Consider the following 21,815-nt stretch of genomic DNA (forward strand, 5'->3'; position numbering starts at 1 on the left):
TTTGGGACCTGCTGATGCAGTGAGCCTTACCGGCTTTGGCTCCGCAATGGGCTCACTCTTCTTCCTGTAGTAGTATTCGTTGACCGCGCAGTATTCACAGCACTTGAAACAGGGATAAATGCGGGATCGACAGCATTTACTTGAGTAAGTGTTGATGAGAATGTCGATGAACACAGTGGCCTGGGAAAAACCCAGATCAGTGCCGTGTTAGTGAGATTTCTGTTTGCCAAATCGCTTTCCTAAAGTGTGGGAAAGAGAATCCCTTACCAAACCAAAGTAGGAGATGACTGAGCCAATGTACACGGCCAACTGGATAACGTTAAATTTTCCTCCCTGAAAACAAATGGGAAGGTGACTTGGTTGACATTCAGAGCAATGCTCCTTGGCTCTACCACGTAATTGTCAGCTCCAGCAGAGGAGGGAGTCTATGGCCATGATTTCGATAGATGCGTCCAAGGTATTCACGGCAACAGAGACTGCAGACTGAAAATAGGATTCCCATTCATCCTGTTTCTGCCTTCTGGGGTGCACTCGAAAACAAGACTGTTTTAAACAAAGAAGCACTGGAACCCACACACTGAGTTTGTTGTTTTTCCATACAAGGTTTCAGACAAGTTTTCCCTAAAAGTGGTTTGAGATTACCTTGGAAGCAGAGGGAAGGAATATCTGCACACTCTTCCCTTAAGTGTCCTTGTGGTTTTTCTTCTCAATGATCTTTCCATCCTCTCAGCTTCTATCTCATTGTTGTGTTGCTTACCACCATATGACATAACATATAACATAAATAATACAGTTTTGGCCAGACATTGTGTGCATCTGTGGATTTTTGCATGCCCAGCATCCCCTCCCTCCTTCTTGTGGAGACAACACCCCAGTTTTCCTTTGGAGAACCATCTCTGTCCATACTTGGTCCCTGTAGTTTGAGGAGAAGGGGCTGGTTCAGGGGAGGTCCAAGACCGGCCATTGAGAGTATGGTGTGACCTAAACATAATGGGTAGTTCAGCACAGGGCAAATGGCCTATATTGGGCCAGTCAGAGCCAATGGCATTTACCTGAATCCTTTGCCAAACCTTTTAGCAAAGAGATGTTTTCTTTTTACTTGAGATTGCTAGGTTGGTAAGATATAAGGAGCTGCCTTAAACCACTATGTAGACATGGCCAACTGAGGATAATGCCAAAACAGAGGAGAACAGATGTAAGAAATGGAGGGAGGCAGATTCCTAAGGATGTTGTTTGAACATCTGGAGCCAGCCATGCCTGAAGCTTGAAAACTGCCCCTGGATTTTTCACCTATATGAGAGTAAAAAAAAAAATTTTTTTTTCCCTAAGCCAATTCGAGTTGGATTCTGTTACTTATAAAGTATTTTGCAAACAGATTTCTTTCTTTCCCTCTCTCTTTTTAAGCATCAGAGTATTTTTAAAGTTGAATATTCAGTTTTTCTCCCAGTCCCACTCTTGTACTCATCAGATGACTTCATCATGGACAGGACCCCAAGGACATTTCTTCCCCCTCTTATCCCACATGCGAGATGCACAATGCCAGCTAATGACTAGGACCGAAACATTCACCCCCTGAGGCATTACAGGAATAATTAGGACACAGTCATAGGAATGGAGGTGCCAGTGGTTGGGAGCAGAGACTTACGGTGCCAAAAACCAGAATGTCAAAACGGATTCCAAAGACTTTTATCAGAGTCCGTTTTTCAACGTTGTTTTCCTTGTAGTACTTGGCGTATCTGTAGGAGGAGAAGGGTCCATGTTTATAAAGATCTGTCTGAACATGCTGGCATTTCATGAAAGGAAAACCCAAAACAGGAGCCGAGTTAGTCTTCCTTGTTCATCTTCTAGCTCTGCTGTGGTTGGCAGAGGGGAGAACGTAATCCAAACCCACAAATTACTCTCTTGGAACCGAAGCACCACTTCCCACGTTGCCTCCTTTTCTTCCACCATTACAGAGTGATACAAAATCTGCTTTCCATTTAAGATTAAAGTGAACAATTTTTAACCAATATAGTATTAACAACAACCAGACAAATTAAAAAAAAAACCAGTTTCAAGCAAATCTGATTATTTCTTAAGGGAGTTTGGCTTCTAGAACAAAGTGGGGTGGGGATCCTAGACACTAATTGCTGGATTGGGGCTACGTGCCTCTCAGCAATCTGTTCTAATTGCATTTTCTTAGATTCTGTATTTGTCTATTTGCATCTGTTATCCCAGGGCCAAACTAACAGGCACGATTGTTTACATCTTCTGTGTGATCCAGCTTTTGTGAGTGCCCGAAAATCATATTACAGACCCTCTGACCAATCCTGAATCCATATCCCCAACCACCTCCTCTCTCTAGCCCTCACACACGGAGCCAGTATTTCCCCTGCGCCAGGTCACCCAAGGCCAGGTTGCCCAGGGCCAGGTGCCCACAGTGAGAGGCTGTACCTGTAGCCCAGAGCCTGCCTACATTACCCAAGCAGGCCAATCCTAGGCTGTTGCCCTGCCCTGCCTTGCCTGTCCCGTGGAAAACACAGTGAAGGTTCTGGGCCATGCTTTCTCCTTGATCCTTCCACATCCTGACCAAACCCTATGCTCTCCCTGTGGCCCTATGTGGCGTGGTGTGCCCCTCCTCTTGGGAAATGTAAGTAATAAAGTTCTTTCAGCGGCAGTGACCTCTCCGTGTCGTTACTCAGCCACCTTTATAAATTAAGGCTCGGGCACAAATCACAGTCACCGCAAACACGCAGCTCTCACCAGTGTTACAGTCAAGAAAAGTGGAATGTTTTGTTTTCATGGATAATTAAGAAGTCTTAAACCACATACCTCGCAAAACTTTTAAATCTGTCCCTCCCCCTGACCACCTTTTGGAGGTTGTTTTTAGGTAAGATATTTTCTGAGTTACTAATTCACAATCTATTTACAGGTGTGGAGAGAGAAGAAAACAGAAGACAGATGCTCTGCCAGAATACAGTATGGAGCATTTGAAGCTCCTATTTTTTTTTTTAACTCTCAAAATATGATGTTGAGATCAGTTAGATATTCTTAGGTGCTTCAACACCTGTTTCTGGCCAGAGGGTTTCGATTACTTTGCCTCTGATTATTCTCATTCCATGACAGTTCTTTGTTCTGCTGCTCTACTGAGTGATTTATTTTTTAATACACAAAGCAAAGGGTCTTGGGACAGTGGTTCTTGAACTAAGGATAAGAATCACTTGTGTGTTCAGAGGTAGATTCCTGGGCCTCACCCCCCAAGAGGGTGGTTTCAGAAAGTCTGAGATGTTTCTGGAAAGGTGCCAGGTGGATCTGGTGACATGGCCAGTGGTCTATACTCTGAGAAACACAAGGCTCTGAGAAACACAATGTTTTTTGCACGCTGTAATTGTTTGAATAATGGACCCTCAATAAGTAGGTCCGAGTGCCCAACCCCTGTACCTGTGAATGTGACCTTATTTGAAATAGGGTCTTTGCAGAAATGATGAAGGATCTCAAGATGGGATCATCCTGGATTTAGGGTGGATCCAATAACTGGTGTCTTTATAAGAGAAAGGAGAAGAGAGTTGAATCAGAAACATGGAGGAAAAGCCCACATAAAGATGGAGGCAGATATTGGAGTGATGCAGCCTCAAGTCAAGGAGCATGGGGAGCCACGGGAAGCCGGGAGAGGCAAGGAAGGATCCTCCCCTAGAGACTTCAGAGAGTGTGTCCCTGCTGACTCCTTGATTTTAGACTTCTGGCCTCTAGAACCGTGAGAGAACACACTCCTGTTGTTCTAAGCCACCAAGTTTGCGGTCATTTGTTACAGAGGGCAGAGGAAACTCACACAGGCATAGGCCCAGTCTGAACCAGGGAAGTGCATCAGGCATGCCGTGTGGGCCTGCCCTGCTTTATACATGCTGTAAGTAAACTGAATCACGTTTACCAAATAAGGACCGTTTGCCGTGGATCTTTGGTAAAGGACAAAATTCCATAATGTGATCAACTTCTTCAACTTTCTATGTTTCAGGAAGTTCTATTTTTTTCATAAAACTCATATAATCCCTAATTCCCTTCTCTTTGTTGTGGCTGTTTGAAAATAACCTGTCCAGTTATCCATCAGAACTTGACAATTTATTTCTGGCCAGAGATTTCTTCTGGTGCTCATTCTTCCAGACAACAAATGCTCTAACATGTTCTAAAAGAATATTAACATCATAACCACCTTGATTCTTCAGAAAGCTCAGATCTCTCCAGGAGCTGATGTTCTTAGGCTTCCCTCAGCAACTCAAAGGACATTTGGTAACATCTGTTGGGAGCATTGCCCTGCATGCTTTTGGAGACTGCTTAAACAACAACAACAACAAAGTCAGGGGACGACTGACCCAATTGTCTCTTCTTGCCAACGGCTGTAAGCCTGTTCAGTAGAGCAGCAGGGGATATCAAAGCATTACCTAAACTAGGAGCTACTTTCAGGGCCTTGGAAGAAACTCCACTGACCCAGAAGAGGTGAAAAGCATCTTGTGTCTTGATCTCAGCTGGTCTTTAGTCAAGGGTCTCAAACTCAATTGTCTACAGGGACTAGGCAGGTGACAGAAATGAGTGATGCAGGCCGGGTATTAGGCAACAGGGAGTGGTGGGGACTGTAATAAACAACAAAAAAACCCCGCATGCCCTTTCTAAAGGGAACCTCTGACACTCACCTCCAGTGGAGTGCTGCTGTGTGAGATATGAACCCAGAGTTTGTCAAATGGTTTAGTTGTTTTTTCCCCCCAAATAGTTAAATTTTTCAAGAAAAGTAGGAAGTCCAGATTTTTATGTAGAATGTCTCAACTTTCAAAACGTTGTATAGGCAAAAACCAAGTAAACAGAAATAAGACATAGTTGAAGGCTGCCTGCCAGTTTATGATGCTGCCTTAGGTAAAACGTAAAGAGACCCATTTGCTTGAGCAGACCCCTCCAGAAGTCAGTAGGAATGCGAGCAGAAGTGTTAGGAAGCAGTGAATGTGTGTGTGCACGCACATGTGCACTTTTGCCTACACTTCCATGTACAGATTAAGTAGATGCCTTGTTTTATTCACTTCCCCAGGAAAGTGGCAATCTGGTTGTAGAGACAAAATGTAGTCAGGTGAAACCTCTATGAAGAAAGTATGTTTGGGGTGCTAGGTGATCTAGTCTAGACTAGTGCTTCTCAAACTTCAATGTGCACATGGATCTTCTGGGAATCTTGTTGTAATGCAGATTTAGATTAAGTTAATCAAGAGTGGGGTCTCAGATTCCACATTATAACAAGCTCCCAGGTGAGGCCATGTGCTGGTACCAGGACTACACTTTGAGTATGGAGGTTCTAGATCAGTGGTTCTCACACCTGAGAGGCTCTCACCTGGAGGGCTTGTGAAGACTATCCCCAGGGTGTCTGATTCAGTAGGTCCAGGGCAGAGCCTGCAAATTTGCATTTCTAACATGTTCCCAACACGTGATCCTGATGCTGGGCGTTGCACTTTGAGAACCACTGGTCTACGCTGTTAATATTAAAGGTATTCAGAGAAGCTACAAAGTTTTGCAAGGCGAGTCCCCTAACATGGGCTCCTGTCTGTGCAGTTGCTCTTCCTAACTAGGAAAGGACAAGCCTCAGGAAAACAAGTGATATCTGCAGGGGTCCTACCCTGTGCTTGGAGAGGCCTTCTCTGGTCGCTTCCCCCACCCCCACCCCCCGCTCCACTCCAGCCCTGCAATACAGTATCTTGTTTGATTTTCTTCCCAGCTTTATCATCATCTGAAATGGTCTTATTGGAGTTGTTTGCTCTATTGAGGTATAGTTTACATATAATAAGGCACACAATTCCTAGGAGTTGAGTTCAATGAGTTTTGACAAATGAATACAGTGTATAACCTATACCCCTATCAAGATCTAGAACATTCCATTGCTTCAGAAAACTCTTCTGTGCTCCTTTCCAGTCAACTCCCTTTTTGCCTCCCCATCCCCCACTCTCCAGAGCAGCACCCACTGTTGTCTTTTATCATCATAGAAAAGTTGTTTTGCCTATTCTTGTACTTCATATAAATGGCATCATACACTATGGCTCGTTTCAGTCTAGCTCCTTTCACTCATCATAATGTTGGTGGGACTCCTCTATGTTGTTGCATGTGCAGGCAGTTTGTTCCTTCTTCATTTATACTAACTAGTACTTTATTGTATAAATATACCACAATTTATTTCTCCGATCACCTGTTGGACATTTGGGTTGTTTCTGGGCTTTGGTAATGATGACGAAGGCTGTTGTGAACATTCATGTACAAATCTTTGTGTGGACCTATGTTTCCTTTCTTTACCTAAGAGTGGGGTTTCTGGATTAGAGGATAGATGTATGTTTAACTTTATAAGAAACTGCCCAACAGTTCTCTAATGTGGTTGTACCATCTTACACTCCCACCAGGGAAATAAAGAAGTTCCAGTTGCTTCTCCTCCTTGTCAGCATTTGGAACTGCCAGCCTTTTAAAAAATTTTACCTATTCTTGGGGGCGGGGGTATATGTAGGTGTTTCTCCTTGTGGTTTAAATATGCATTTCCCTAATGACTAATGATGTTTCCTTGTTGTTGTTCTTAATTTACTTATATTTTTGTTTTATATGTTATAATGACTTATATTCATGTCCTACCAGAATATAAGCTAAGTAGTAACTTTATTTTGTTTACCAGTACATACCAATTCAGACAACAGTATTTTTTTCTTCGATATATATTTGATGAATGAATAAATAAGGAGTGCCAATACCAATTTCCTACCGGCTTCATAGGCAAAATGATTGTATAGCCTTTATTCCAGGGACGTAGTTGGCAACTCTTTTTGAAAAGGGGACAGCACAAGCCTACATTGTGTCTGGAACCAAATGGCACAAAAGGATCAGCCATAATTACAATTGCCGAAACCTGCCTTGTATCCACAAGCAACGAGAGGTCATGGGACCTCAAACTTAAGGGCCAAGTTGGTGCTGGGGCAGAGTTGTAGCAACAGGCTGAAGAAATGACCCAGACATAGGAGGTAACATGGAATCGAAGTTAGGATGGCACAGGATCACTACTGGGGAAAAGTCAGGAGCAGAGGCGTCAGCTCTGCAGAGGGTCAAAACAAGAGCAAGTCAGCACCAAACCAGCACCAGCCAGTTTCAGTGGTGAAAATGAACCAGGAGTCTAGTCAGCTCCTACAGGATTGAAGTCCAGAAGTAAGAAGCATACAAGGTGCACTACAAAGAACGTTAGAAGTCAGACAAGACTGCAGGTGGGGCAGCAGGTGGTATCAGGAGTCTTGAACATGTTATTACCAAAAGGACTTCCAATCAAGGTGGCAGCCTGAGCACCAGTACAATACGCCCACCACCTCCCACCGCACACAAAGATGAAGCATGAGAGACTGTGGACTCTGAGAAACAAACTGAGGGATTCAGAGGGGAGGCGGGTGGGGGAACGGGATAGGCTGGTGAGGGGAAGTAAGGAGGGCACGTATTGCATGGTGCACTGGGTGTTATATGCAGCTAATGAATCATTGAACTTTACATCAAAAAATAAAAAAATAAATTAAAAAAATTTAAAAAAAGGAGGAAACACACACACACACAAGATCAATATCCTCGATTGTGTTAAAAAATTGTCTTCTATTTTATGAGGGCTTTTATTTAGGAAGTACTAAAATGTATTAAATACCTCTTGATTGATTTATTCATAAAATTTTTAAACCTTTAACTGACTCATATATTTTTACTATTAAACCCACTCTTATTATTTTTTGAAGAACATGCATACTGTTTTTCATAGTGGTTGTACTAATTTGCACTCCCACCAGCAGTGTGCTAGAGTTATTTTTTCCCATATACTTGCCAACTTATCTCTTTATTTTTTAAAAATTTTTTATTTTTTATTTATTTATTTACTTAATTTACCATGTTGAACTTTTTTTTAAAATTATATTCTAATATAACTACCATATGATCCAGCAAAAAAAAAAAATGCAAGATAAAATATATTTTTAAAAGTCCTATCGGGGCGCCTGGGTGGCACAGCGGTTAGGCGTCTGCCTTCGGCTCAGGGCGTGATCCCGGCGTTATGGGATCGNTCTTGTCATTTTATTTTATTTTTAAAAAATTTTTTATTTTTATTTATTTATTTACTTAATTTACCATGTTGAACTTTTTTTTAAATTATATTCTAATATAACTACCATATGATCCAGCAAAAAAAAAAAAAAAGAAATGCAAGATAAAATATATTTTTAAAAGTCCTATCAATGTATTACTGAGCTCAAAACAAGGAAAGTTGTGTTTTAGGTGCTAGAGATGAGTGGGGAGTGGGAACTGGAGCCCTGTCTGGAGTCTGGAGTGTGTCCCGTAGCAGTACCCCAACCAGATCTGTAGCTGAGGAGCTCGAGTCTTACACTTCTAGGGAAGGGAGCTGAGACCGCAGGAGCCCTACCCAGGGAGGCAGCAGGGATAGGATACTTCTAGCAGAGTGAAGACATCCAGCACCCAGAAATTAAGCCAAAAACTGGTTGATAATTGATAGATGCCACATAGTCCTGCAGACTAGAAAATTACATAATCACCCCAGAAGAATGCCTCTGTGTCCCATGGCACACACACAACTTCGCACAAGACCTTTCCTGCTGGAAGTCACCAGCAATTGCTTCAAAGCCTCGGAAGAGGAAATCTCACCCAAGTTACTACAGGTAATGGGTCACTGTGAAAGGGGTTATACAGTAGAACAGAAGGAATAGGATCCATAAGGTCAGAATGGACCTCACTGAAACACTAATAGATGGCTTTGAGAAAGAACTGAATATAAATCTGAGAAATGAAAAATACAGGCATCGGAAAAAGATTAAAAACCTGAAAGCATATGAGAAAATGTTAGTCACCTTTGATCCAATAATTCTACTTCTAGAAATTTATCCTAAGGAGACAATCCAGAATTCAAAGATTTATGTACAAAAATGTGTAGTGTAGAATTATTTGTAATGGAAAAACTGGAGGTACCCCAAATGTCCAGTAATGGAGGAACAGGCAAGAAAACCATGTGATGGGAGGAAAAGCATGTGGGTTTGGGGGTCAGAGTGACCTAGGTTAGTTAAGGTTATGGGGCTACTGTTAGCTGTGGGTCCCGGGCAAATCATTTTGCCTTTCTCAGCTCTACCTGGGAACACTAATATCCACCTTCCAGGATTGATGTAAGGTGGAGAAATGATGACGTCGAGGGCCTGGTATATAAAAGGCCCACCCTAAGTTGTGCCTCTTGTTATCATTATGCTCACACCATGGGATCATTAATGTGATGGTCACAAGGAATTCTGAGTGACTCAGGGAATGGCAAAACAAACACGCAAACAGAATACCAGGTTATAAATATGATCTGCTCTCGTAGAAGCTTCATGAAGCAATCAGTTAAAGGAAGGAAAATTCACCAGTTATCTTTGATTATCTCAGGGTTGAGGAATTATGGGTGATTTATATCCTCCTGTCTACACTCTTCTCTGTTTCCCCAGTCTTGTTTCCGTTTTACAAAGAGTGTGTATCACTTTAATAATTAAAAAGAAAAAAAGATTCATACAGAAATCCTGTCACCCCCAGTTCTTAGAGGAAGCCTTCTGCATTCATCTTGTTGCCTTGGGAACCAAAATTATTTCTCACTGATTGCTGGGGATGCAATTCAGCGGGGCCTGGATGTTTCCGGGCGCTGTTACCTGAAGTTGTAGCCAGGGTACAAGGACTCATTGGTGGTCTTGTCGTCAAGGCGACGGAAACTGTATTTTGGACGGCAGTGATGGAACCAGCCGTCCAAGTTGCAGTCCCAGTAGATCTCAATGCCCATGATCCCTCCCTGGGGAAGACAAGGAGATACAGCCTCTAAGTCCTGCTGTACTTGGGATGCAGCCGCCAGACCTCTCCCTGCACAGGGGTGATCACTGAGGGAAAGGTTTTCTTTTTAGAGAGACACAACAGATTTAAGTTTCAGAGCCCCGAGCACAGCCCCATCTAACACACACAAGAGGCTGCAAAAGCATCTCCCTGCTCCTCCTCCCATCTGGACACAACCTTAGATTGATTTTCCTAAAATACAGCTTTCAGTAAATCTCTTCCATAATCTAACACCTTGAATGGCGGCCCCCCCATTAAAGATTAAATTGAAGCTTGTTACATTGGAATTCAGGAAACCCCATCACATATCTTTTCTGCTTTACCTCCCAACACTCCCCTGGAGAAAGCTCTTATTTCACATTGTCTACTCTTTCCCCTAAACACAATTGGCATTTTCATTTCTTTTTTTTTAAATAGCTCTATTAAGATATAGTTCCAATACAATTTGTGCAAGTGTATAAAAATGTATAATTCAACAGTTTTAGTATATTCATGTATATGTGTGACTGTCACCATAATAAATTTTATAGGTTTCATTGCCTCCAAAAGAAACCCCTAAACTTTTAGTCAACACCCCTTCCCACCCCTCCTCTCAGCCCTAAGCAACCACTAATTTACTTTCTGTCTCTATAGAGTTCCTTATTCTGAATTTTCATATGAGTGAAATCATATAATATGTGATCTTTCGTGATTGACTTCTTTTACTTAGAATAATACTTTTATTTTTATTTATTTTTTTAAGTAGACTCCACGCCCGGTGTGGAGCCCAATGTGGGGCTTGAATGCACAACGCTGAGATCAAGACCTGAGCTGAGATCAAGAGTCGGATGCCCAACTGACTGAGCCACCAGGTGCCCTGAAATTGTCATTTTAAAGGTAGTGGTAAGGGAAAGCTTCAGTGAGCTTATATTTGAGCAAATGTTGGATGCAGGTGAGGGAGATAGCTAATGCTATGTCTGGGGCTAGACTGTTCCCAGGCAGAGGGGAAGAGCAGAAGAAAATTCCCAAGGTGGGGTGCTACCTCTCTAAAACAAATAAATACCTAAAATCTTTAAAAAGAAAAGAAAATTCCTGAGGTATGAAAATGCCTCGGGTGTACTAGAAGGTCCATTTCCCCTGGTGTCTTCACATGAGTTAATAATACATGGTTCTTTTTTTCGCTTAAGCCAATTGAGTTTGGTTTTCTTTTTGCCCCCAAACTGCTTTTTAATGGATTCTTTGCTTGAATCAGTTGAGTTGGATGTCTATAAGGTGCAACTGGAAGAATCCTGACTAATCCAGGTGTGCTGGTCTGAATAATGGCTCCCAAAGGTATTCCTATTCCCAGGTCCCAACCTCGGAATCTTCAGCTATGTTATCTTATACGGTAAAAGAGACTGCGGATGCGATGAAATTAAGGATCTTGANTCCAGGTGTGCTGGTCTGAATAATGGCTCCCAAAGGTATTCCTATTCCCAGGTCCCAACCCTCGGAATCTTCAGCTATGTTATCTTATACGGTAAAAGAGACTGCGGATGCGATGAAATTAAGGATCTTGAGATGGGGAGATTATCTTGGATTATCCGGGGGGCCCTACATGTTTCCTTTTATAAATGCTTTCCCTGAAAAAATGCTTTCTCTGAAAAAGACCACTATCTTTATAAGAGGGAGGCAGGCGGAGATTTGGCACAGAATAAGTCAGTGTGACCACTGAGGCAAGATACTATGCAGCTGACTTCGAAGCTGGGAGAAGGGGCTACGAACTTCTAGCTCCAGAAGGTGGAAATGGCAAGGAATAGATTCTCCTTTGGAGCCTCTGGAGGGTGCATGGCCCTGCTGATTTTGGTCCAGTGAAACTGATTTTGGTCTTCTGACCTCCAGAAGTGTAAAAGAAATGTGTGTTGTTTTAAGCCACCGAGATCACGATGGCTCGTTACAGCAACCACGGGAACTACTGCCCAGGGATGTCACTCGCAGGGTTGTCATGGGATTAGATGGGGTAATTCAGGGAAAGGCCTTGGCACTGGGCAGGGATTTACTGAATGCTCAATAAAGGGAGCCCTATAACAAGACCCAGGGGCCTGGCCTCTTGGCCATTTGACATCTTCCATCCCCCGACACACACCCTCGCTATCCAGAGACGCCACTAACCTGAATTGCCACATCTGAAAAATTATCTCCTGTTTCTTGGAAGATATCTCCTAGTCGGAAAATGGGACACTGCGGATTCTGAGTCTTGTGAAAGGTACAAGTGATGTTTACACCCGGCAAGATGTTTCTCCTGCACACAACAAGAAGCAAGCAAGCAAACAAACAAACATGTTTTTGAAAACAGAGACTCATCTCTTTCATAGGAGTGAGCCAGTTGGTAGCTGGGTTCCATGAGGGGCCCCGGGGATCCTCAGCCCCTGGGATTCACGCCCTTGGGTAGTCCCCTCCCACCCTGTGCTGGGTTGGTCTTTGTGACACTAGCATGTAGCAGAAATGATGATGTGTCACTTCCGAGCTTAAGTCATAAAAGCCTGTGGCTTCCATCTTGTTTACTCTCTTGCTGGTTTGTTCTCTGTCCCTCTTGGATCACTTGCTCTGGGGGAAGCCAGACAGCATTACCAAGGGCACCCAGGCAGTCCTACAGGGAGGTCCATATGATGAGGAACTGAACCTCCTGCTGACAACCAAGTGAGTGAGCTTGGTGGAGGATTCTCAGCCCCAGTCAAGCCAGGGATGACTGCAGTCCCCACTGACAGCTTGACTGCAACCTGAGAGACCCTGAATCAGAACCACCCAGTGAAGTCATTCCCACATTCCTTACCACAGAACTGCGTGAGATAATACACGTGGGTTGTTAAGCTTCTGAATTTTGGTGTAATCCATTACACAGCANACCACCCAGTGAAGTCATTCCCACATTCCTTACCCACAGAACTGCGTGAGATAATACACGTGGGTTGTTAAGCTTCTGAATTTTGGTGTAATCCATTACACAGCAGGAGGAGCTCACGGCCAGACATTCTGGGCACTTACGTGGTGTAGTTGTGGCCAGGGAAGTCGATGTTATTCTTGATGAGCACAGTGAAGTTTTCAGCACTGTTCAAGAGTGCGGGCCTGAGAGAGGAGAAATGGGGATCAGTGTGGGGCCAATGGGACCACGGGCTTCTGGTTTCTGGCTTGGGTCATTGCAATGAGTGAAGAGATATATAGTCTAGTGGGCAAAACCTTCCTAAAAATCTAAAAAAGAGGAAGAATTTCTCTCTTCCTGAGACCCCATGGCATTTACTATAACCCTTCTCACACTCTGATGTAATTGTATGTTTAGGTATGTGTGGTGATGTGCTGGTGAATGTTTAACATTTCTTTCCCCCAGTGGGGAAGAAAAGCTCTGATATGTACCATTTACTGACTACTGGAGTGTAAGTACTCCCACCATGGCTGATCTCAAGCCACTAGTGGGGATTACTGGACTTGGAGTTGGGAAGGGATGAGCATAATTGACTCAGAGTCAGTATAAGCCAGCTCCAGCACAACCCTGTTTGTATTTTTCCCAATAGGCTTGGATTTTTTTTTTTTTATCTTGACATCCCCAGCCTTTAACACAGGGCCACACACATATAGTGGGCTCTATCAGTCATAGGTCGATAGGCTCTGAGTAGCATAAATTCTCCATGAGTTAAAGGAGCCCAAATCCTAGACTTTAGGAAGGTCCACCCGCAACCCATCAATTCATTCATTAGACAAATATTTATTCTGCTGGGCATTGGGAGTACAGTGATGAACAAGACGGTCAAGGTTTTTTGTCCTTATGCAATTGACAGTCTGCTAAAGATGGAGAGAATTGGCTGTGGATAAAGAGATACAGCTGGTACCTTATTGTTGGCAGGCCTGAGTGGGGGGCAGATATATATAATGGGAATAGCACCAGGAAAGGATGGAGTTATTTGGAAGGGGGCACCAAGAATGATCTACTTTTTATTCCAGAATTGCCAGAGCCCCGCTTTACCTCTATTTAGGATATAACTATAGAGAACACTATAGTTTTTGCCTGCCCAGTATCCATTCCCCTTCTGTTAGAAGCACCTCAGTTTTCTCCCTTTGGGATAGCCTGGTCTCTTCCACTCTCAGCCCGGAGGGTTGGGTGGGGAGGAGTCCCTCTCCTGCCCATCCTTACAGCTCCCAGTATGGGCAAGTGATCCAGAGCTGGCTAAACAGAATAATCCAATCCTCTTGGCTATAGTGTTGGTTCATAGATTGTTGTATGACTTAGGCCAATGAAAACATTCTAGGGCTTTTGTAGGAAATACTGAAAAAAGAAGAACTCATTTTCTTTAGGATTGCCAGTAGTAAAGACAATGTAAACCTGGAATTCCCTGGACCACAGTGTGAGGAGAACCAAAACAGAAGAAAGAATAACTGGGGGTGGGGTTGGGGGTGAGGATGGGGGTTGGAAGAGACAGAAAGAAAAAGAGAGAATCTTAATGACATCATTTTTATTTGAAGCCTGGATCAAGCCTTTCCTGAAGCTAGGCCTTCTGGACTCCTCATTTATAGGAATTTAAAAAAATGATAACATTGTCTTTTTTCCTGAAGCCAGTTTAAGTTGTATTTCTTACATTTGCATAAAAAAAATCTTACAACAAATGCCTACTACATGCCAGACCATTTACCTTTAGAACACCCTAAATCCCATGCTTCCTGGGCAACATTCTAAGAATAAGAGCACTTGAAACTTGAAGGATCAAAGCCCTTTATTCCTCTCTTATGACACTCTTAACTTTCTGTCTTGAATTACAGCTCTCTGTACACATGTCTTACCTCTGATTAGACTGCAAGAGGCTTGGGACCTGCTTGCTGTCTGGGTCTGCTTATATTTTTAGCACAGTCTCTTGCGCATAGTTACATGTAAAATAAATATCTAATACCTCCTACGTGGCATTGGATGTGTTGACTGAAAGATTAAATGAATCATTTGAGTAATCCCTTTGTATAACATACGAGGAAACTGAAGTTCAGGGGGCTGCTTGCCCAAGGTCACGTAAAATTGCAGTCCAAGGATCTGCATATTGGAGATGTCCAATATTTATCTGATGAATAAGTTGGTGACTGAAAACCACAGGCAATCAAGAGGCCTCTTGCCTTGAACCAGGGACTACTTGAGTGTTAGCTGATTTCTTACTCAGGCCCTGGGCGATTCTTTCTGTGAAAAAGAAACTTCTCTGACCTAGAAATAAACCTGGGTGGTACCATTAATGATTGAGGGCCGGACAGGCTGACTCTGCCGAGTGCTTCCCACACTGATATAGGAAGCCTTTGCCTGCACCTTCTAAAAAGTCAGCTTGGGGCAATCTTCTCTTTGCTCCAAAGATGCTGATGGTGTGGTCTTGAGTCATATTCGTCTAGAAGCTAGAGCTTCTCCCATAGAGTATCCTCTAGGCATGTGTGGCTATTAAAATTGAATTTAAATTAAATTAAAAATTCAGTTGCTCAGTTGCAGCAGCTACATTTTAGAGTGCCCAGTGGCCACATGTACCTAGTGGCTACCATATTGGACAGTGCAGGTACAGAACATTTTCATCATTGCAGAAAGTTCCATTGGACAGTGCTGGTCTAGAACCACCACACTTCTAGGGGCAGATCATTTGTGTGTGTCTATGCATGTGTGTCCATGTGCACGTGTGTGTGTGCATGCATTTGTGTGCATTATTCAGCACTTACTGTAAGCCAGGCATGGGGGCTCACTTTGCTTTTGAGGTACAAGTGTCATCTCATTTAATTCTCACAACAGCCCCATGAGGTAGGGACAACTATTATCCTCATTTTACAAATAAGGAAAATGAAGCTCAGGGAGGTTAAGCCGCTTGCTCAAGGTCACACAGCAAGGAAGGGTTAGAGTCAGAATTTGAATCCAGGTCTCTCTATTCTGCTGAAATGTACCAATCTCTGTGGTTTGTGAGATTTAACAACCAGTTCTGCTTTCTGGGACTGATCTTGTGTGTTAAAGAGAAGATCAATAAATCTGTATGTCACTGTGATCACTTAATTTAAGAAAACTTCTCTTCTCTCCCTCCCTCCCTCTTTCCCCCTCCTTACTCTCCCCTTCCCCTTTCTTCCTTTTCCTTTCCTCCCACCCTTCCTGCTACCTCTCCATCCTTAATCGCTCAGTATGGACACCGACCAGTCAGAATGGGACATGCTGTAGTGCTAGAGGAGGGCTCCAGAGGTGCTCTGTAAGGTGCTGGGACAACCAGGGGCCCAGAGGCACTCAAGGGTGCTCAGGGTAGTAGTTAAATGCCAGCCGGTACAGAATTATTACAACATTTTAACAATTACCATGGCCTTCTCAGAGACCACTGGTGTGCCTGGGATGGAGGGTCACCAAGTCAGAAGGACCCAGGACTTTTCACTTTTCATCTGCTCAATGGTCGGGGCCATCTCATCCCACCCCCCCCTCCCCCGCAGCTCACCGGGGGGCGTCTTCCACTTCCTCGATGGGACACCAGGCAGAGACTTCACAGGTCTTCAGCCTCTCTTTATATACTACACACCTTCCGGTCTGGATCCCTGGTGGGGGGTGGGGGTGGGGTTAAGGGGTCAGAGAAGCACAGGTGTGAAAACTGTGGGCGCATCATGAACTCAACCCAAGCAAGAGACTATTTATTTATGTTTTTCAACCCAAGCAATTTCAGTTTCCACGAGACCCCATTTGAACCACAAACTTACATAAGGAAACTCAAGCAAGGAACATATCGGACAACAAGCTTTTTTTAAAAAAGATTTGGAGAGAAGACAGAGAGACCATGGATGCTGTTGGCTTTTTTGGTTTCTTTGCAAGAAAAGATGCCGAGCGAGAAGCTGAGCAGGGTATGTTCTCACCTGGCATACATGGACTAGAACTGGGCGTCTAAGTAGGCATTGGAGTAAGGGGTGTGCAGCATGGACCAGGGATGTGCAAAGCCACAGAATGAACATGGCATATCTTCCTGGAGTGTTAATGTCACTAGCAGATTCCCGAGGGACAAGTTAAATAGGCCTATTTTTGTGTATGTGTGTGTGTTATAACCACTGATGGTTTTATCTTTTTTGTGGTCTTTTTTTTTTATTATTGTCATGTGCCTCTTTTTTTTTTTTTTTTAAGATTTTATTTATTTGACAGAGAGAGAGCACAAGTAGGCAGAGCAGCAGGCAGAGGGAGAGGGAGAAGCAGGCTCCCCATTGGGTAGGGAACCCGATGCAGGGATCGATCAGGGATCGATCCCAGGATGCCAAGATCATGACCTTAGCTGAAGGCAGCCGCTTAACCGACTGAGCCACCCGGGCACCCCTGTCATGTGCCTCTTTAAGTTAAAACAAGAGATAAAGAAATTCTGTAGGTTAGTAGTGGTATGTCCCCAGGCGCCCTGGGGCTACAATTCCGTACGGCTCAACCTTTGGGCAAATTCAAGGGGGAAAGCTCAGCATAGGCAGATGGCACTGTGGGCCATTGGATTTTCCTGCCAATGAGCACACTGAAGATGCTAATTCTGGAGGTTTTCAGGAGCTGCCGTCACTGGGGAATTAGATCACATTGCTAGTCAGCAGCCAGTCCTCTGGGGACAGAGCAGAGGCATGGGACAGACACAGGTCCTCCCATGGCCTGGTGAGGGTGGAAGAAGGCAGCTGAGAGCCAGAGGCTAAAGATTTGAACTTTAGGGCATTGTGAATGTCACCAAGATACCAGACCACCCACCCCCCAGGATCCCAGAAAAGAAACAGAACTTACCTTTGCTCTGCGGGTCCATCCGTCCCTTTTTACAACCCCTGTCAGAGGAACAGATCGTCCTGCGGGTGGGAAACTGCAGGGAGAAGGACAGGATAGTGGGGAGTAAGCAACGTGTGTCTCTTAAGATAAAGAAAAGCAGATGCCTCTGTCCACACCAAAACTTGTACATGAATGTTCACAGCAGCACCATTCACAGTAGCCGAAAAGTAGAAACAACCCGAATATTCATCAGGACACATAAAGCGTAGTGCATTCATACAGTGGATATGATTTGGCCGTAAAAAGGAAGGAAGCACCGACACCTGCTACAACACAATGACCCTTCAAAACGTGATGCCGAGTGAAAGAAGCCAGCCCCCAAAGGCCACATATTGTATGATCTCAGCGATATGAAATACCCAGAATAGGCAAATCCACAGAGACAGAAAGTAGATCGGTGCTTGCCAGAGGCTGAGGGAAGAGGGGGTTGGGGAGTGACTGCTAATGGGTACAGGACTTCTTTTTGGGGTGATGAAAATGTCCTAGAATTAGGTAGTGTAGTGGTACAACATTGTGAAAATACGAAAAAACACTCATTTCCACACTTTAAAATGGAGGGCTTTATGGCATAGGAGTTATATGTCAATAAAAAAGAAAAATAAATTAAGAATCTAAAAAGCAGATGCCATGGCAGCCAGGTACCACTTTCAGGAAAGCCCCCGCTGGAGAGCAGGGGGCCTGGTCCAAGCAGCACAAAGGCTGAGCAGGAAATGGGAAGGAAGGGGTGCCAGCCAGCACTTTCTCCTGGCCTCAGAAAATGAGGTCAGCTAGGTCTTCTGAGGACAGAAGGAAAAGAGAAATGAGATGACCAGTTTATGCACATTTGGCTTTCTGTTTTCTAGGGAGCAGGTTTAATGGCCAGTATTAGGGGAGCCAGAGCCTGACTGTAGTGTGAAAATGGCCTCTGCCCATCATCTTCCTCTGACCTGTGTCCCCTCCAGCAACTCTTCTCACCCGCCCGACCACTCCAGGTCCCCTCCTTACATCAGGACATAACCCCTGCTGTTGGCCTTCTGTCTTGATAAAGTTTGTCATCACGAAGAAGGAGTTCCCCTGCAGAGAAAGAGGAGAGGAGGCAAATGCTAGGCCTTGGAGAGCAGAACTACTTAATCGTAATAATCCAGCCTGCTCAGTGCCTGGGGGTGAACCTTCCACTTTCTAAACTATACTCTAGAAATCAGGTCCGGGAGAAACTTGGGCTGTGCTGAGGGCTTAATATCAAAGCTAGATGAGCTGCCCTCCTGAGCTGAAGGAGAGCAAAGGGACATTCAAACTGATCAAGTATTCATTTTCCATTCCAGCCTTAAAAGCAGCCTTGTCATTTTTTGGACACAATAAAATCCCATTAAATTGAAACTTAAGAAACCTGGGGAGGGGGTAGGACGATAGAGGTGTTGGCTTCATCAGAACGCTGTTAAGATTATCCAGGATTTTAATTAAGGGGCAAAAGGCAGCCAACAACCCAGGAAATAGCTGGAGATCTTACTGACCCCCCATTAGAAACAAACAGATAGTGGCCTTGGTTTTACGGTTTTGCAAAGCACTCCAGCTCCCAGAGACTGCAAAAGTGCCCTTTTGTCCCTCCAGCCTCCCTATCTGTTCTTTGGTGTTCTCATTCCTACTTTGGTTTCTCCTTTTTGACTATTCTACTTTTATTTCCTCTTCTTTTTTTTTTTTTTTTTTAAGATTTTATTTATTTGACACACAGAGAGACAGCCAGCGAGAGAGGGAACACAAGCAGGGGGAGTGGGAGAGGAAGAAGCAGGCTCCCAGCGGAGGAGCCCGATGTGGGACTCGATCCCAGAACGCCGGGATCACACCCTGAGCTGAAGGCAGACGCTTAAGGACTATGCCACCCAGGCGCCCCTTATTTCCTCTTCTTGCAAACTGAAGCAGTCACAAAGCCTCTCCCTGCAATCCACACCCTTCCTCTCTTTGTCATCTATTTCCTTTCCCTTGTGCAGAAATGTATCTGAGTGAGTTTTTTCTGGACATTTTTGTTGATAAAACTCCACACAATTTAGAAGGGCCAGTCCTGTCTAGGCAGGAAGTTCTTTGTCCTGGATCTAGGCAGACCTTGCTGACTTGATGGCCCTGCTTCTAAAAAGCTGCGTATAAATCAAGTGTGAGTGAATCAAATCGTGCTTTAAATGCACCAGGACACACTGCTATTTTGAGAAACCCCGTAGGACTTGATAAAGCAAAGTATCATCTTTGAGCTGCTGGATCTGACCCAATTTTGCAATTTTTAGGTTTTCTCGGTTGGGATTTTCATAGAGCTTTTTAAAATAGGGCTGGTGTTTTTCTGGCATGAGGCTCTGGGTCCCAGAGGAGGGAGGCAGGGGCCCTGGTGACAGTGACCAGGGAGGAGTCCTTGGGAGTTGCTGACAAGAGCTCACCTGCAAAGGGAAGGTGTAATCCGCCGTGTCAAAGACCCCAGACACCATCTTCTTCATTCCATTCTCCAATATCTCCGCCTTCACCTCTGCTATCCCTTTCACCTTGGTGTGGACGGAACTGATAAGAGGCTCTTTCTTTTGGTACCGCTTGTCACTGATCAAAGCAAAGCTAAATGGCAGACACAGAAAAGCATCAGTGGTTTTCTCAAGGGAGGCCCAGTGCAGTGGTGTTGGATGCAGGTTCCGAGGGCTGCCTGCATTCACCTCCTAGCTTTGCTGGGTGACTTTGGACAGGCTACCTGCCTTCTCTGTGACTCATTTTCCTTATCTGTAAAGTGGGAAGAATCATCTCTACCTCAGGGGTGGTTGTGAGGATGAAATGAGATATATGTGCAGACTCCTCAGCATCGTACCTGCGCGCTGTGAGCACTCACCGCATGGAAATGATGGCCCCCAATGTCAGTCTCCAGTATTGCCTGATATAGACCCTGATTTACAGGGCAACTTCTCAAATACCAGAGTCCAGCTCCAGATTGTCCACCAGTTTTGTCCTGGGGCTGAGCAACACATCAACACCTAAGCATGTGTCCAACAAAATGTGGTCTACCCGTACGATGACACCCAAATACGGCCACACTCTACATGCTTTATGTAACTTGCTATTTTTACTCAATAATATATTATTAAAAATTTCCACAACAGTAATGATAAGCATATGATAAAGATAGATCTATGGTATAGAATCATTTTGAATGGTTATAGAGCATTCTAGGGTTTAGATTGGAACATATAAAATTGCTTATTTTGTAGACCAAAGGAGTAGATGTCGGCAATTCCATATAGTTCAACCTAAGAGGCAATTTGTAATAATTTGCCTCCAGTCTCTTCCTAGTGGATATTTAACTGGAAGTTTTGCTCAGTTTTTCCAATTGTAAACATTTTTTTGGGGGGGGTAACCCTGATATATCTCTTACTGTGTGCCAAGCACTGTTTTAAGCATATGTTAATAATATATATTAACTCTTTCAGTCCTCACCACCCCCAAAAGAACCCTGTAGGGAAGGTCCTAGTATTATCCCCACCTTATATCTGAGCAAACTGTGGTACGGACAAAACAAGCGTAAGTTCAAATAGTGCTATAGACTGAATGTTTGTAACTCCCCTAAATTCAAATGTTGAAACCTAATGCCTAGTGTGATGGCATTAGGAGCTGAGGCCTTTGGGAAGTAATTAGGTCATGAGGGCTGAAGGGATTAATGCCCTTATAAAAGAGTTTCCAGAAACTCCTTGCCCCTTCTACCATGTGAGGGCACAGTAAAACAATGGCTCTCTGTGAAGGAGGAAGTGCATTCTCACCAGACACCTTATCTGCCGGCACCTTGATCTTAGAATTCCCAGCCTCCAGAAGTCTGAGAAGTAAGTTTCTGTCGTTTCTAAGCCTTTCGATCTATGGTATTTTTTTACAGCGGCCCCAACAGACTAAGGCACAGAGTAGCAACGCTGGCCCCACAGTTTATGCTCTTTCAGATGCTATTATAAATGCAATTATTTTCTTAATTTTCTTTTTTAATTTCCCCTTGCTGGTGTACAGAAACAACTGATTTTTATGTGTTGATCTCATACCTCGAAACTTTACTGAATTGGTTTATTAACTTTAGTAGCTTTTTGTGGCTTCTTTTTTTTTTTTAAAGATTTTATTTATTTATTCGACAGAGACAGAGACAGCCAGCGAGAGAGGGAACACAAGCAGGGGGAGTGGGAGAGGAAGAAGCAGGCTC

The 21,815-nt window shown here is 43.9% G+C and overlaps 1 protein-coding gene across 6 annotated transcripts in view; it reads right to left on the reverse strand.

Annotated features, from left to right (window-relative positions):
• P2RX7 (purinergic receptor P2X 7) overlaps positions 1-21,815 on the reverse strand; it is a 46,811-nt gene that overhangs the window by 16,678 nt on the left and 8,318 nt on the right. For 4 of the 6 annotated variants that reach the window (XM_034672424.1, XM_034672421.1, XM_002913118.4 and 1 more), the window contains exons 2-11: positions 20,038-20,206; positions 18,623-18,691; positions 17,600-17,672; positions 16,305-16,401; positions 12,871-12,951; positions 11,998-12,127; positions 9,693-9,829; positions 1,646-1,736; positions 268-333; positions 31-180 (exon numbers count right to left, since the gene is read on the reverse strand). In XM_034672424.1, the coding sequence (XP_034528315.1) occupies positions 31-180; positions 268-333; positions 1,646-1,736; positions 9,693-9,829; positions 11,998-12,127; positions 12,871-12,951; positions 16,305-16,401; positions 17,600-17,672; positions 18,623-18,691; positions 20,038-20,206 (1,063 nt within the window). The remainder of the gene's footprint in view (positions 1-30; positions 181-267; positions 334-1,645; positions 1,737-9,692; positions 9,830-11,997; positions 12,128-12,870; positions 12,952-16,304; positions 16,402-17,599; positions 17,673-18,622; positions 18,692-20,037; positions 20,207-21,815) is intronic. The other 2 variants (XM_034672422.1, XM_034672423.1) reach the window with 2 other exon arrangements.

Source organism: Ailuropoda melanoleuca, chromosome 12, assembly GCF_002007445.2.
Source record: "Ailuropoda melanoleuca isolate Jingjing chromosome 12, ASM200744v2, whole genome shotgun sequence".
NCBI lineage: Eukaryota > Metazoa > Chordata > Mammalia > Carnivora > Ursidae > Ailuropoda > Ailuropoda melanoleuca.